This window comes from Gymnodraco acuticeps, unplaced genomic scaffold (genome assembly GCF_902827175.1).
Source record: "Gymnodraco acuticeps unplaced genomic scaffold, fGymAcu1.1, whole genome shotgun sequence".
Taxonomy (NCBI): domain Eukaryota; kingdom Metazoa; phylum Chordata; class Actinopteri; order Perciformes; family Bathydraconidae; genus Gymnodraco; species Gymnodraco acuticeps.
The window spans coordinates 71,366-87,293 of NW_022990884.1; the positions used below are offsets into that span (position 1 = coordinate 71,366).

A 15,928-nucleotide genomic window follows, 5' to 3' on the forward strand; every position below is an offset into this window, starting at 1 on the left:
ACACATGTTTGTGTCAGTAAATGTGTACTAACAGAGGCGGGGTGTGTGTGGAAATAACGGGGACAGAGCTGCTGTCAGACGATCAGCTGTGCAGCGTCATCACAAACGGACGTCGCTTCACGTGACGCTCCGGAGGAAAGGACGTCCCATTGCTCTTAAAACTCATTTCCCTGCTTCTCGTGGTTTCCTTGCGTCTCTCCGTGCTTCCCTGGTGGGAGGGACTAGTCACAGGGAAACGACGCAAGTGAGGGAAGCAAGGATTCCATTTAACCGAAGTGAGAAGGGCCCATGGTAACATCCATGATTTGTTGTACTAAGCTAGGCTACGCCTGGAAGGTGGATCTGGAGAGATTCCCCAGTGAGAGGAACACCTCCACCTCCCTGTGTTTAATACAATACTGCTGAACCAGCAGAGAGTCGACCCCTTACTGACCCGAGAGTCTCCAGTCTGCAGTCTGGACTCTCCAGAAGATCTCTCAGCAGCTCCACTCCTGAATCCTGCAGATCGTTGTCACTCAGGTCCAGCTCTCTCAGATGGGAGGGGTTGGACTTCAGAGCTGAGGCCAGAGCAGAACAGCTGATCTCTGACAACCTGCAGCTCATCAGTCTGAATAAAGAACACATGATGCAACTTTAGAAAAACTAAATTTCAGCTTAAAATATTCAAGGTTCAATAATCTGATTATAGCTGGAGAGGTAGAGAATGTAGGAGTTTATAAAGTGGACACCCTGACAGGTTAAAAACTGTAAGATACAGAAAGAGAAAAGAGCTCTCATTAATATGAAAGACAACGTGCTTCACCTTCAATAAAAAGTGGAGACTTCACATCTGAACCTCTGCTCCATCTACACTAACTCATGATGTGCAGCCAGACTAATAACAACCCACTGAAACTGATTCAACTCAAGATCACACAGTTTACAAATATGACAAATATGTCATATTTTCAATTTAGAAGAAATGTGAAAAAAATTAAATTAATAGAAAGTATTTATTTCAGAAATAGTGGAGCCATACATCCAAAGCATCTTCAGTTTGAACTATTCAGTCAGTATGAGCATCATGTAGCTTCATACACATGTGAGAAACAGCTCAAACTGAACATATTTGTTAGTGTTTGATAGTTTTAATATAAATGTTTATTTATTGTATTCATGTGTTTATAATGTCATTTATTTAAAAAAACCTGATGGAGAATATAAGATGAATTTGAGGTTTTTAGGAGGTTCAGAGTGAATTATGCAGAGTTTGATTATTTCTTAACATTGCTCTGCCACTGTCAGGGAAAGAAACCACAGAAGAAGAAAACAGACTTTAGCATCAAGATACTCAGAGAGGATCAGGATGATATCAGCCTGATGTCTGCAGCTCAGAGTCAACACAACTCTCACATATTAATCTCAGCACAGAAGTAAAAGATGGAGAACTGACCTGAGAACCACCAGTCTGCAGTCTGGACTCTCCAGAAGATCTCTCAGCAGCTCCACTCCTGAATCCTGCAGATCGTTGTCACTCAGGTCCAGAAGTCTCAGAAGGGAGGGGTTGGACTTCAGAGCTGAGATCAGAGCAGAACAGCTGATCTCTGACAAACTGCAGCCCATCAGTCTGAATAAAGAACACATGATCACATGGTCAGTTCAAACTATTCAGTCAGTATAAGCATCTTTTAGCTTCATACAAATGTTGGAAGAAGCAAATACTGAATATATTTTTTGTGTCTGATTGGAAATACTTATTAATTGTAATCATGTGTCTTTTATATAATGTAGTAAAATAAAACTATACGGAAGTTCAGAGTGAATTATGCAGAGTTTGATTTTTCCTTAACATTGCTCTGCCACTGTCAGGGAAATAAACCACAGAAGAAGAAAACATACTTTAGCATTAAGATACTCAGAGAGGATCAGGATAATATCAGCCTGATGTCTGCAGCTCAGAGTCAACACAACTCTCACATATTAATCTCAGCACAGAAGTTAAAGATGGAGAACTGACGTGAGATCCTCCAGTCTGCAGTCTGGACTCTCCAGAAGATCTCTCAGCAGCTCCACTCCTGAATCCTGCAGAGTGTTGCTACTCAGGTCCAGAAGTCTCAGAAGGGAGGGGTTGGACTTCAGAGCTGAGATCAGAGCAGAACAGCTGATCTCTGACAACCTGCAGCCCATCAGTCTGAATAAAGAAAACATGATGTAACTTTAGAAAAACAAAGTTTCAGCTTAAAATATTCAAGGTTCAATAATCTGTGTATAGCTGGAGAAGTAGAGAATGTAGGAGTTTATAAAGTGGACATCCTGACAGGTTAAAAACTGTAAGATACAGAAAGAGAAAAGAGCTCTCATTAATATGAAAGACAACGTGTTTCACCTTCAACAAAAAGTGGAGACTTCACATCTGAACCTCTGCTCCATCGACACTAACTCATGATGTGCAGCCAGACTAATAACAACCCAATGAAACTGATTCAACTCAAGATCACACAGTTTACAAATATGACAAATATGACAGGATGAATTCAGAAGAAATGTGATAAAAAATTAATAGAAAGTATTTATTTCAGAAATAGTGGAGCCATACATCCAAAGCATCTTCAGTTTAAACTGCTCAGTCAGTATGAGCATCATGTAGCTTCATACACATGTGAGAAACAGCTGAAACTGAACATATTTGTTAGTGTTTGATAGTTTTAATATAAATATTTATTTATTGTATTCATGTGTTTATAATGTCATTTATTTAAAATAAACATGATGGAGAATATAAGATGAATTTGAGGTTTTTAGGAGGTTCAGAGTGAATTATGCAGAGTGTGATTTTTCCTTAACATTGCTCTGCCAGGGAAAGAAACCACAGAAGAAGAAAACAGACTTCAGCATCAAGATACTCAGAGAGGATCAGGATGATATCAGCCTGATGTCTGCAGCTCAGAGTCAACACAACTTTCACATATTAATCTCAGCACAGAAGTTAAAGATGGAGAACTGACTTGAGAACCACCAGTCTGCAGTCTGGACTCTCCAGAAGATCTCTCAGCAGCTCCACTCCTGAATCCTGCAGATCGTTGCTACTCAGGTCCAGATGTCTCAGAAGGGAGGGGTTGGACTTCAGAGCTGAGATCAGAGCAGAACAGCTGATCTCTGACAAACTGCAGCCCATCAGTCTGAATAAAGAACACATGATCACATGGTCAGTTCAAACTATTCAGTCAGTATAAGCATCTTTTAGCTTCATACAAATGTTGGAAGAAGCAAATACTGAATATATTTGTTGTGTTTGATTGGATATACTTATTAATTGTAATCATGTGTCTTTTATATAATGTAGTAAAATAAAACTATACGGAAGTTCAGAGTGAATTATGCAGAGTTTGATTTTTCCTTAACATTGCTCTGCCACTGTCAGGGAAATAAACCACAGAAGAAGAAACAGACTTTAGCATCAAGATACTCAGAGAGGATCAGGATAATATCAGCCTGATGTCTGCAGCTCAGAGTCAACACAACTCTCACATATTAATCTCAGCACAGAAGTCAAAGATGGAGAACTGACGTGAGAGTCTCCAGTCTGCAGTCTGGACTCTCCAGAAGATCTCTCAGCAGCTCCACTCCTGAATCCTGCAGAGCGTTGTCACTCAGGTCCAGATCTCTCAGATGGGAGGGGTTGGACTTCAGAGCTGAGATCAGAGCAGAACAGCTGATCTCTGACAACCTGCAGCTCATCAGTCTGAATAAAGAAAACATGATGTAACTTTAGAAAAACAAAGTTTCAGCTTAAAATATTCAAGGTTCAATAATCTGTGTATAGCTGGAGAAGTAGAGAATGTAGGAGTTTATCAAGTGGACATCCTGACAGGTTAAAAACTGTAAGATACAGAAAGAGAAAAGAGCTCTCATTAATATGAAAGACAACGTGTTTCTCCTTCAATAAAAAGTGGAGACTTCACATCTGAACCTCTGCTCCATCTACACTAACTCATGATGTGCAGCCAGACTAATAACAACCCACTGAAACTGATTCAACTCAAGATCACACAGTTTACAAATATGACAAATATGACAGGATGAATTTAGAAGAAATGTGATAAAAAATAAATAGAAAGTATTTATTTCAGAAATAGTGGAGCCATACATCCAAAGCATCTTCAGTTTAAACTGCTCAGTCAGTATGAGCATCATGTAGCTTCATACACATGTGAGAAACAGCTGAAACTGAACATATTTGTTAGTGTTTGATAGTTTTAATATAAATGTTTAATTATTGTATTCATGTGTTTATAAAGTCATTTATTTAAAAAAAAAAAAAACCTGATGGAGAATATAAGATGCATTTGAGGTTTGTTGGAGGTTCAGAGTGAATTATGCAGAGTTTGATTCTTCCTTAACATTGCTCTGCCAGGGAAAGAAACCACAGAAGAAGAAAACAGACTTTAGCATCAAGATACTCAGAGAGGATCAGGATAATATCAGCCTGATGTCTGCAGCTCAGAGTCAACACAACTCTCACATATTAATCTCAGCACAGAAGTTAAAGATGGAGAACTGACCTGAGAACCACCAGTCTGCAGTCTGGACTCTCCAGAAGATCTCTCAGCAGCTCCACTCCTGAATCCTGCAGAGCGTTGCTACTCAGGTCCAGACCTCTCAGATGGGAGGGGTTGGACTTCAGAGCTGAGATCAGAGCAGAACAGCTGCTCTCTGACAACCTGCAGCGCCACAGTCTGAATAAAGAAAACATGACTAGCCAGACTAATAACAACCCACTGAAACTGATTCAACTGAAGATCACACAGTTTACACATATGACAAATATGTCGGGATGAATTTAGAAGAAATGTGATAAAGAATAAATAGAAAGTATTTATTTCAGAAATAGTGGAGCCATACATCCAAAGCATCTTCAGTTTAAAAATAAAATGATTGGTTAGTGTTTGATAGTTTTGACAGAAATATGTATTAACTGTATTAAACTGTTTATTATATAATTTATAAAAGAAACATGATCGAGAATATACAATGAACTCCAGGTGTTTCAATGTTCAGAGTGAATTATGAAGTGTAGGACTTTCTTGTTATATTTTAATTTAAAGCTCAACATCAGTCTGCCACAGTCAACACATTTCCTGTAGAATCCCATATGTCTGGTAACAAGTCGCACTGACTAACATGTGGCTTTGCATTGTCAGCTTGCATTATATTGTTCTTGGGAGAATGAAAGAAAAGAAACGAAAGATGAACAAAAGGAGAAACTGCAGACAAATGGTAACATCCATGATTTGTTGTGCTAAGCTAGGCTACGCCTGGAAGGTGGAACTGGAGAGATTCCCCAGTGAGAGGAACACCTCCACCTCCCTGTGTTTAATACAGTACTGCTGAACCAGCAGAGAGTCGACCCCTTACTGACTTGAGAGCCTCCAGTCTGCAGTCTGGACTCTGCAGAAGATCTCTCAGCAGCTCCACTCCTGAATCCTGCAGCTTGTTGTAACCCAGGTCCAGAAGTCTCAGATGGGAGGGGTTGGACTTCAGAGCTGAGACCAGAGCAGAACAGCTGACCTCTGACAACCTGCAGCGCTCCAGCCTGAATAAAGAAAACATGATGTAACTTTAGAAAGCAATGTTCCTAGAAAGGGCGTCCAACGTCATTTCTGGCCCCGCCTACTTTCATTAGAGCGAAGTGGAAAATAATAGTGTCTTCATGTCTTAAAGCTGCTGAGTCATATACTGCACCTCAAACAACAAATACATCCAGAGCTACAGTTTCTGTACTTCCTCTACAGAAAAAAGGACAGAAAAAGAAACTGAGAAATCTCAGTTTGAGTGTAAACCTGCTGCAGACCCACCGGACATCCATCCCATAATTATTCAGAGTAAAACCAAAGCTGTCTCTGCCGTCTGACGCTCTATTTGACACCATTTTCATATTTTTGGAGGAATTGTACAGTTTTTGAAAAACAGAAATATGGTTTTCTGGCATCACTTTAACAATTTACAGGGAAAATCAGCATGTTGGTATGCGGGCGCACGCTGACAGTAAGAGGGCGCAGCGCCCCTGTTACCCGGTTTAGACTAACCTGGTAAGGTTTAATAATCGGTTCAGAGCTCAAAATGGTTTTAATGTCAGCAATGATGTGGAAAATCCCTCTCCCACTCCGGCCTCCCTCTACCTGCTCCCTCCTCCAGCTCACCTGTGGCAAATCCTTTCCCCCATGAACAAAGAAGCTGGCTGGCCTAATGCAGCTCCTGAGAACCAATTGTTTGTCTGAGTAAATAATCAGTGTTCCTTTGTATTGTATGTTCATAGCAGCTCGAGTAGTTTACCTCCCTATTTTCTGTACCGTTTAGATTTGGTTACTTTATTTCTAATAATGTAGAAAGATAACTGCTTTGCTGGAATATCATTTAAAATATGAATGTTAAGTTTGAACTAACTAAGATGTGTTGTACTTTCCAACCAGATCAACAATTAAGACAAACAAGAATCAACAAATTACTCATCTTTAAATCCACTGCGTTGACTGTTTAATCCTTGAACCAACCACCCTCACCACCCTCCATATTCTTCAAAGGATGTAGATTCAAAACAATTGATGAGCTCAAATTCTCTGCAGCAGTTTTTCTCAGCAACATATTTGACCTCCTTCATCTCCCTCACAGCTCATCAGTACTGACAGCATCTTCACTAACTTATGGAGCACAGTGAGAGTGACGGCTGAAAAGATATCTCAGATGAGAGCGGTTGGACTTCAGAGTCATACATTTACTTTCTCTGCTTTTTGTTGTTCTTTAAAATATTCAGCCATTGAGAAAGAAATATAAACATTTAAATGTATTTGTACTCTTAGTACTAAACTCTGGAATTAGAAATAATATAAATGATAAATAAATAATAATCCACATGAACTACAGCCAGAGATCTGACCTGAGAGTCTCCAGTTTACAGTTTGGACTCTTTAGTCCAGAACTCAGCATCTCCACTCCTGAATCCTGCAGCTTGTTGGCTCTCAGGTCCAGCTCTCTCAGGTGGGAGGGGTCGGACTTCAGAGCGGAGGCCACGACTTCACAGTCAGAGTCTGAGATTCCACGGTTATGAAATCTGCAATGACACATATATTACAGCATATGCTATAAAACAAGGGGAAACATTACATTTACTTCATGCATTTGTTGAAAAAACATTTTGAATATAATGTTTTGAATAACTCTGATGTTAGTACAATGAATATTTTATTGAGTTTTCAGTGTGATCTGATCCCATGTTTGTCCCGTCGGACCTACCTTCTGCTGTCAGTGAACAGAAATTAAACAAATCGACAAAATAAGAGATTTACATAATGAAATGTTAATATATTTGGATGTGCATGACAAGGAATGCATAATGTATTTCTCAAAGCATCTAAGAATGTATAATGCACACAAACATATTGAACAAACCAATAGGTTTCCATTATTTTCAACAAAACACCATGAAAAAGACGTTATCTATGTATCAGCGTTAAAACACAATCTGACCTCTGTTATTGGTGGGATTATGTAGATCTTGTTTTAAAAGAGTCAACATAAATCAGATATTACTCTGTGTCTGATTTAACTATTAACAAACTGCAGTCACAGTATTTGAAACAGCAAAAAGTTGTATAGTGTTTATTCGAAAACTAAACTTAATATCTACATTAGTTTATAAAGTTAATCACATCTGGACTCACACAGCCTTGCTGCAGTTCCCCAAAGCTGGAATCACTCTCTGTCGTCCCTCCTCTGATGTTTCGTACTTCTCGTGGTCCAACTCATCCAGAACCTCCTCTGACATCTGCAGCATGTAGGCCAGAGAAGACAAGTAGATCCCTGATCTGTTCTCTGACTTCAGGAACTCTGTGATCTCCTGATGGACTGAGTGGTCCTTCATCTCTGTCAGACAGTGGAAGATGTTGATGCTCTGGTCAGGAGAGATTTTATCGCTGCTCATCTTCTTCAGGTTGTTGATGGCTCTCTGGATGGTTTCTGGACGGTTGTCTGTGCGACCCAGCAGGCCTCCTAACAGTCTCTGGTTGGACTCCAGAGAGAGGCCGTGGAGAAAGCGGACAAACAGGTCCAGGTGGCCATTTTCACTTCTGAGGGATTTCTCCATGGCTCCCTCCAGGAAGACATCCAGGGATGGGTAATCCTGATCACTGTTATACCTGTTGCTATAGTCTCCCTGCAGGAAGTCCTTCAGTACCGCTGTGTCTCTGTTGGTGTAACAGTGGAACATGTAGACTGCAGCCAGAAACTCCTGAATGCTCAGATGAACAAAGCAGTAGACTGTTTTCAGGAAGATCACACTCTCTCTTTTGAAGATCTCTGTACAAACTCCTGACTGCACCAAGGCCTCGGTAACACCAAGACCACAGCGCTGCAGGTCTTCTTGGTAGAACATGATGTCTCCTTTCTCCAGATGTTCAAACGCCAGCCTCCCCAGCTTCAGAAGAAGCTCCCTGTCAGCCTCCGTCAGCTGCTGTGGACTCGTCTCATGTCCCTCCTCATACTTCTGCTTCTTCCTCTTGGTCTGGACCAGCAGGAAGTGTGAGTACATGTCAGTGAGGGTCTTGGGCAGCTGTCCTCTCTGGTCTGTAGTCAACATGTGGTCCAGAACTGCAGCAGTGATCCAGCAGAAGACTGGGATCAGACACATGATGTGGAGGCTCCTGGAGCTCTTGATGTGAGAGATGATTCTGCTGGACCATTCTTCATCACTTGATCTCCTCCTGAAGTACTCCTCCTTCTGGGCGTCAGTGAAGCCTCGTACTTCTGTCACCCTGTCCACACACTCAGGAGGGATCTGATTGGCCGCTGCAGGTCGGGAAGTTATCCAGACGAGAGCCGAGGGAAGCAGCTTCCCCCTGATGAGGTTTGTCAGCAGCACGTTGACTGAGGACTGCTGAGAGACCTCAGACACAACCTCATTGTTTCTGAAGTCCAGAGAAAGTCTGCTTTCATCCAGGCCGTCAAAGATGAGCAGCACTTTGCAGACAGCCAGCTGCTCTGCTGTGACCTTCTGTAAGGTTGGATGGAAAACATGGAGCAGCCTGAGAAGACTGTACTGCTCACCTTTGATCAGGTTCAGCTCCCTGAAGGAGAGCGGGATCACCAGACTGACATCTTGGTTTCCCAAACCCTCGGCCCAGTCCAGAGTGAACTTCTGCACTGAGAAGGTTTTTCCAACGCCAGCGACTCCGTTGGTCAGGACCGCTCTGATGGGAGTCTGTTGGTCAGGTAAGGCTTTAAAGATGTCCTGGCACTTGATTGGAGTGTCATGGAGGGGCTTGTTCTTGGAAGCTGTCTCCAGCTGCCTCACCTCATGTTGGGTATTAACCTCTTCACTCAGGCCTTGTGTGATGTAGAGCTCAGTGAAGATCCTGTTGAGGAGGGTTTCACTTTGATCAGTTCCTTCAGTCACACGTTCACATCTCCTCCTCAGACTGATGCGATGTTCATCTAAAACCTCCTGCAGACCACTATCTGCTGAAGGAGAAGGAAACGTGTGAGTAATACAAATAAAACAAATAAATAAAAGGGTTCAGAATGAATGTCTTTACTTTAACAAATAAACCAGGAAGAACCCTGTTTTCAGACATGAAGACCCCAGCAGACAGATATTTAGACTTACTTCGTACAGTGCTGGTCTGACTGGCTCTCTGCACTCCAGCTCTTGTTCTGGACCTCTTCCCTCTGTTGAGATGAACACAACCTTTATAGCGCAGGTATATGTACATAATAAAAACATCTTCCTGTCTGGATTCATAACATAATTCAAAGTTGGACACAGCAAGTTCATCGTATATAGCAACTCACACATCATCAAAATTAGGGCTGGGCGATACGGCCTGAAAATAATATTGCAATATTTTTAACCTGTATCGCGATACACAATATAAATTGCGATATTTTGAAATCCCGTTCCATACCCAATACACCAGTATGAGGATTGTTAAATTAAGACATTAAGGGCTATTCATGATAATTTGCATCTTGTCTTCATCTATTGTATATCGTGGATCACGTTGGAACTTTCAAAACACCAAACACAGTAGCCACACAAATGCTCGCTCAGTCTGGTCCACAAAACCCTGCTCCTCCTCGGGAATAATGCTGAACCAGACGGGCTCGGAGGTAAAGACGGGTGAGGGTCTTTCCGGACGCAGACCCGTGCACTGAGGACAGCCATAAACTGTAGAGGACAGGCCGCTAGGGGAAGCAGTGAGGTCTCTTGTTTGTACCATACAGAGTCTATGGTTCATACACATAAATGAAAAACACTGATTTAATATGAGGTACTGTAAAGCTCTGGCTGCTGATGTTTTCCTTTACTGATTCAACGTCAGCACGTCAGTGACGACAGAAGCAGAATCTCAATGCTGACAGGTTTGTGCGTCAGAGCGTCACACAAATATCTCGATCAAGTTGACATTTTCAAGTTGCAGCTATACGCGGGTAGTGTATAGTGGTATAGTGGTAGTGGATCGCCGGAGCTGTTAGATTAACATTAACATGCTTATTAAGTGCAATGCCTTGCAGCCTGTAGCACCATCCTTGATGGAGCATATGTGTGGGACCTGTATTTTACAGGAAAGGAGTGAGCAGAGGGTAGATTCTTGTTCTGTTTTCTGTGACTATCTTCCTCACCATGCTGAACACCCTCTCAGACTTTCAGTTGCGCGCGCTACTAAAGAGACGCGCTACCAAAGAGACGCGCTACCATGGAAACCAAACAATGGTGTAGCTTTATTAAAGTCCGAGTGGAAACAGTCGTGAGTAAATCTGATTTTGTCAGAAATCGGGAGAAATGCGGGAGAAATAAAGGCTACAAACGGAAATATGACCCCGGGAGGAAACCGGGAGAGGGCAATGGAATTGGGAGTTTCCCGCGAAAATTGGGAGGGTTGGCAAGTATGAGTATAGGCGAATCCACCCGCAAATAGGGTGGGAAGACATTTTTTTTTCAAAATGTTGTCTCCATCCTCGGCTCTGTGTGCGTGTGGCATAGCACATTTTGTGTGAGGGAGTGAGACAGAGAGAGGGCACTGGTTACAGGGATTGTTGTTAGCATCCCTAGACTGTATATCCAGGGTTTCACATAACTTTTTTAGTGACTTACTCAGATGAGTACCAGGAGACAGCGTTTGGTACTCACCCTACACGTAGCGTGGTTTTAATAAGCGCAGTCTTATCCTCACTATCCTTAACACTTTACTGTGTTTCTTTACTGTGTTCTTCTCTCTGAGTGTTTCGAACTGAAACTCTGCCGCACGGTCCCCTCGTCCCTTGGAAGAGGCGGAGAGGTGGGTGTTTGTCATCTGCTGGTGGACTACTGGAGAGAATTACAGCAGCAGGAGCAAACGCTTGCCTCGGGGAGGGAGAAAAAGAGCCACAGCGGAGAATAAACAGAAGGGCAACCATGGCAACCATGCACTTCGTCTTCTTTGCTGCTTTTGTGGCAGACTACTGCGCCACTTACAGGCCTGGCATATGTACTACAATCTCTCCAGCGCTTTCGAGCGGTCTCGTGTGAATGGACACGTCTCGTTTGAACGGAAACTATTCCGGGCTGACGTCGGGTCGGATGGAATCTGTATCCGCTCGTTGTTGCCCCGTTTTTAAAAGATTTGGGTACGGAAGAAAAGAGAGAGGGTTGTATTTTCTGACACTTGGTGAGTTCCCTGGAACAGTGTACTCTTTTGTCCTTTTCTGTATTTCTTTAGTGTACTCTTCAGTCCTTTACTGTATTTCTTTAGAGTACTCTTCAGTCCTTTACTGTGTTTCTTTAGTGTACTCTTCTCTCTGAGTGTTTAGATGGTTTACATCAGTCTCAGTGGGTCTCAAACGTATTGGACACCATTAACAACATCATGCCCTCCAAGTTCTTACTCTAGTTTAGATGATCAGATAACATAAACACTGAATCCTCTTCAGGTCAGTTCACAGGAGAAACAGACTCTCACTTTGTTTCTGAGGGTCCAGGTTGATCCCGGAAGTCCATAAATCTGTCTATAGACTGGTCACTCTTCAGAGACAGGCAGCTGGGGACTGGAGACTCTGCTCTCCGTCTGCAGAAACAGAAAATGTTTTACACACATCATTGGATTTTGAAAAGAGCAACTGAACCTGATTAAATATGTTTGGACTTGCTCTGAACTTTCTGTTTTTGAGTCATGCTTGTAGGTTTCAGTCTTTACAATTCATTTGTGAGGATCAATAGTTTTACATGTTTGTGTTTTATTCACTTAACTTAAAGTGGACCTATCATGCTATATTTGAAACATATATTGTAGGGCCATACCTATATAAAAAATGTCTGTGAAGTTTTTTTTTCAAAATACCAAACAAATCATGCATTTTAGCCATGCCTCATTTCGCTCTATTTGCTCTTTTCCAGCCTTGTTTTTGCAAGGGCCGAATCTGTGACTTAGCTTTAATGCAAATGAGCTGCAGCTGACCACGCCCCCCTGCAGGAGAGGGGAGCGTGTTCTGAGATCAGCTGCTGGGCTCTCAGAAGAGGGGGAGGAAAAGAGAGGCTCCGTCCTCGGTGTTTTATTCTTATATTATTACCTAGAGTCATTATTCATTTGTTTTAAAGGTCAATAAATAACAAAGAAGACCCTCTGACCGGCACTTTTCTAATTTTGTCAGGAAGATTTAAACTTTAATGGACATGTTGACCGTCGATAAAAAATCGAACTGAAACTCTGCCGCACGGTCCCCTCGTCCCTTGGAAGAGGCGGAAAGGTGGGTGTTTGTCATCTGCTGGTGGACTACTGGAGAGAATGACAGTAGCAGGAGCAAACGCTTGCCTCGGGGAGGGAGAAAAAGAGCCACAGCGGAGAATATACAGAAGGGCAACCATGGCAACCATGCACTTCGTCTTCTTCGCTGCTTTTGTGGCAGACTACAGCGCCACTTACAGGCCTGGCATATGTACTACAATCTCTCCAGCGCTTTCGAGCGGTCTCGTGTGAATGGACACGTCTCGTTTGAACGGAAACTATTCCGGGCTGACGTCGGGTCGGATGGAATCTGTATCCGCTCGTTGTTGCCCCGTTTTTAAAAGATTTGGGTACGGAAGAAAAGAGAGAGGGTTGTATTTTCTGACACTTGGTGAGTTCCCTGGAACAGTGTACTCTTTTGTCCTTTACTGTGTTTCTTTAGAGTACTCTTCTGTCTTTACTGTGTTTCTTTAGTGTACTCTTCTGTCTTTACTGTGTGTCTTTAGAGTACTCTTCTGTCTTTACTGTGTTTCTTTAGTGTACTCTTCTGTCTTTACTGTGTTTCTTTAGTGTACTCTTCTGTCTTTACTGTGTGTCTTTAGAGTACTCTTCTGTCTTTACTGTGTTTCTTTAGTGTACTTTACTGCGTTTCTTTAGTGTACTTTACTGCGTTTCTTTAGTGTACTTTACTGCGTTTCTTTAGTGTACTCCCTTCACTCTTGTGCCAGGCTCAAACCACCATGCAAAACGTATCAAGAGAGGTCAGTGTGAACGAGAAACAGACTCTTACTTCCGGTCTGAGGGCTGTGGTAGATTACTGATTGCTGGAGGTAAGTCAATAGACCCGTCACTCTTCAGAGACAGACAGCTGGAGACGGAAGATGTGTCCTCCTCCTCATCTTTTGAATCACTCATCTTCTCCAGTCTGACAGATACACCAGTAACACTGCAGACACACACACACACACACACACACACACACACACACACACACACACACACACACACACACACACACACACACACACACACACACACACACCACACACACACACACACACACACACACACACAACACACACACACACACACACACACACACACACACACACACACACACACACACACACACACACACACACACACACACACACACACACACACACACACACACACACACACACACACATACACACACACACAATTTGACATCATCATTTAATAAAAACATCATAATGACAAACTTTGATTTCAATACAACCCATAAGTCAGACTTCTCACAGGTTGCTCATGTAACTATCATAGGAGGCTGTGGCTCAGTGAGGTAGTGCGCTGAACTTCTGATTACTGCAGTCAGCATGACATGGGTTTTCCCAAATCCTGTCGCTTTGGATAAAATCAGAGAGGGCAAGAGTACACAGGATATCCATAATTTTTGCCCTTTGACGTTTATGACCAACCCTGACGTTTTGGAAAAATGTGCTTTTGAATAATTTTGGTGAATATTTAAAGTGTAAAATCTTCAATAACGATAACGTCACTATTATACAGTATATTTCTACCAATCTCACAACACACGTCTGACCACCAGGAGACTATTGATGTGTGTAGTGAGTTTGGTAGCACTCCACTGTATAATAGTAACGTTATTGAAGATTATACCATATTTATTGAAGATTTTACACTATAAATCTTCCCCAAAATTATTCCGAACCACATTCTTCCAAACTCTCTGCTGTAGTCTGACCACCAGGAGACTATTGATGTGTGTAGTGAGTTTGGTAGAAATATACTGTATAATAGTGAAGTGATTGAATATTATTGTATTTTCTTTTTTCGGAGAATGCACTTTGCAGACGGTCTATGAGCACTTGTTTCTTCTCCGGCTGCGGATAGAGACCAATGTAATGTGTCCAGCTCGGAGGACAGCGCATATTGACTTTTTTTTTAATCAAAATGTGATTGTAGTTCGTTGTCAACCTTACCACGGTAGCCTACTTGGGAGACGTAATTTGTGTCTGAATAACGTTTTGTTCATGAGTTATTGATCCGTGAAATCCGAATCTGCCAATATCGTTCTAACTTTACTCAACTGTCTGAGTTCTGGTGCCGACAGGAAAGAGATATTCCGGCTGTCTGTGATCTGGTGTTTGTCGTCACTTCACAAGCAGTGCGCGTTGCTGCTCGAAAGTTAAACTACTTTCAACAAAGGACGTTCACAGCAGTTGATTTGAGCACGCAAAAACGGAGCCGGAGCATCAGCACTACAGCCCTTTATCCCCCCCCCCCCCCATACTTTGAAGGCCGGTCAGTGAAAATATTGTCGGTCCAGGAAATGAAAAAGTTAAATATATTTGAAAAAGTCACACTCAACTCTACGTTGCTGATTTTGTATCACGTCAGTAAAAATAGTTGTTTGTGACATAGGCCTACAGTATGACAGAGTAATAATAACGTATTAAAAACCCAGCAGAGACTGGTTTTAACCATAGGTTTTAACCAACACTCACCCTGTTGCTCCTCCTCTGTCGAAGTGTAAAATGGAGTCTGATTTCATCCCTTTCGATGTCCCTCCTTATCTGCAGCTCCTCCCTCTGTTTATCAGCAGAGCTGGGAGAAACACTCAGGTCTTGTACTTGAGTAAAAGTAGAAGTACTCAGATCTTGTTCTTGAGTAAAAGTAGAAGTACTCAGGTCTTGTACTTATGTTTATGTTTATTAAGGATCCCCATTAGCTTTTGCTCTTGACAAAAGCTACTCTTCATGGGGTTCGACACTTAAAACAATACAACAATAATACAACAATAATACAACAATAATACAACAATAATACAACAACATTCAAGACATAATTCCTGACATCATTAACAACATCACCAATATCATCAACAATTTCCAACATCATCAACAATCTCATCCACTTTCAATATCAATCTCAGCCAAGGATGAGTGCACAAGACACCCACCAGTACAAAGCATGAGATCAAATTAAATTAAATTAAATTTAATTAGGGTTCACAGTTCACAAGGGTACATGGTCATTAGTAGATGGCCCTTCAATCTCTTCTTGAAAGAGGCTCTGGACTCTATTTCAGTAAGGTAGTTTAGCAATAAGTTCCATTCCTTTATAGCTCTATAAGACACAGAAGATTTCAGAAGATTTGTCCTGGGTTTAGGTGCCCGTAGATGGCCTGATGT

The 15,928-nt window shown here is 42.0% G+C and overlaps 1 protein-coding gene across 6 annotated transcripts in view; it reads right to left on the reverse strand.

Moving 5' to 3' along the window:
* LOC117557582 (NACHT, LRR and PYD domains-containing protein 12-like) overlaps window positions 1-15,269 on the reverse strand; it is a 39,310-nt gene extending 24,041 nt beyond the window's left edge. Inside the window, exons 1-13 of one of the 6 annotated variants that reach the window (XM_034233467.1) lie at window positions 15,242-15,269; window positions 13,522-13,677; window positions 11,970-12,074; window positions 9,638-9,699; window positions 7,698-9,489; window positions 6,914-7,087; window positions 5,399-5,572; window positions 4,542-4,715; window positions 3,548-3,721; window positions 2,985-3,158; window positions 1,997-2,170; window positions 1,433-1,606; window positions 434-607 (exon numbers count right to left, since the gene is read on the reverse strand). In XM_034233467.1, coding sequence (XP_034089358.1) covers window positions 434-607; window positions 1,433-1,606; window positions 1,997-2,170; window positions 2,985-3,158; window positions 3,548-3,721; window positions 4,542-4,715; window positions 5,399-5,572; window positions 6,914-7,087; window positions 7,698-9,489; window positions 9,638-9,699; window positions 11,970-12,074; window positions 13,522-13,646 — 3,476 coding nt within the window. In that variant the 5' untranslated portion in view covers window positions 13,647-13,677; window positions 15,242-15,269. Of the gene's footprint in view, window positions 1-433; window positions 608-1,432; window positions 1,607-1,996; window positions 2,171-2,984; window positions 3,159-3,547; window positions 3,722-4,541; window positions 4,716-5,398; window positions 5,573-6,913; window positions 7,088-7,697; window positions 9,493-9,637; window positions 9,700-11,969; window positions 12,075-13,521; window positions 13,678-15,241 lie in introns of all 6 variants that reach the window. The other 5 variants (XM_034233466.1, XM_034233470.1, XM_034233469.1 and 2 more) reach the window with 5 other exon arrangements.
* Between the last annotated feature and the right edge of the window lie 659 nt (window positions 15,270-15,928).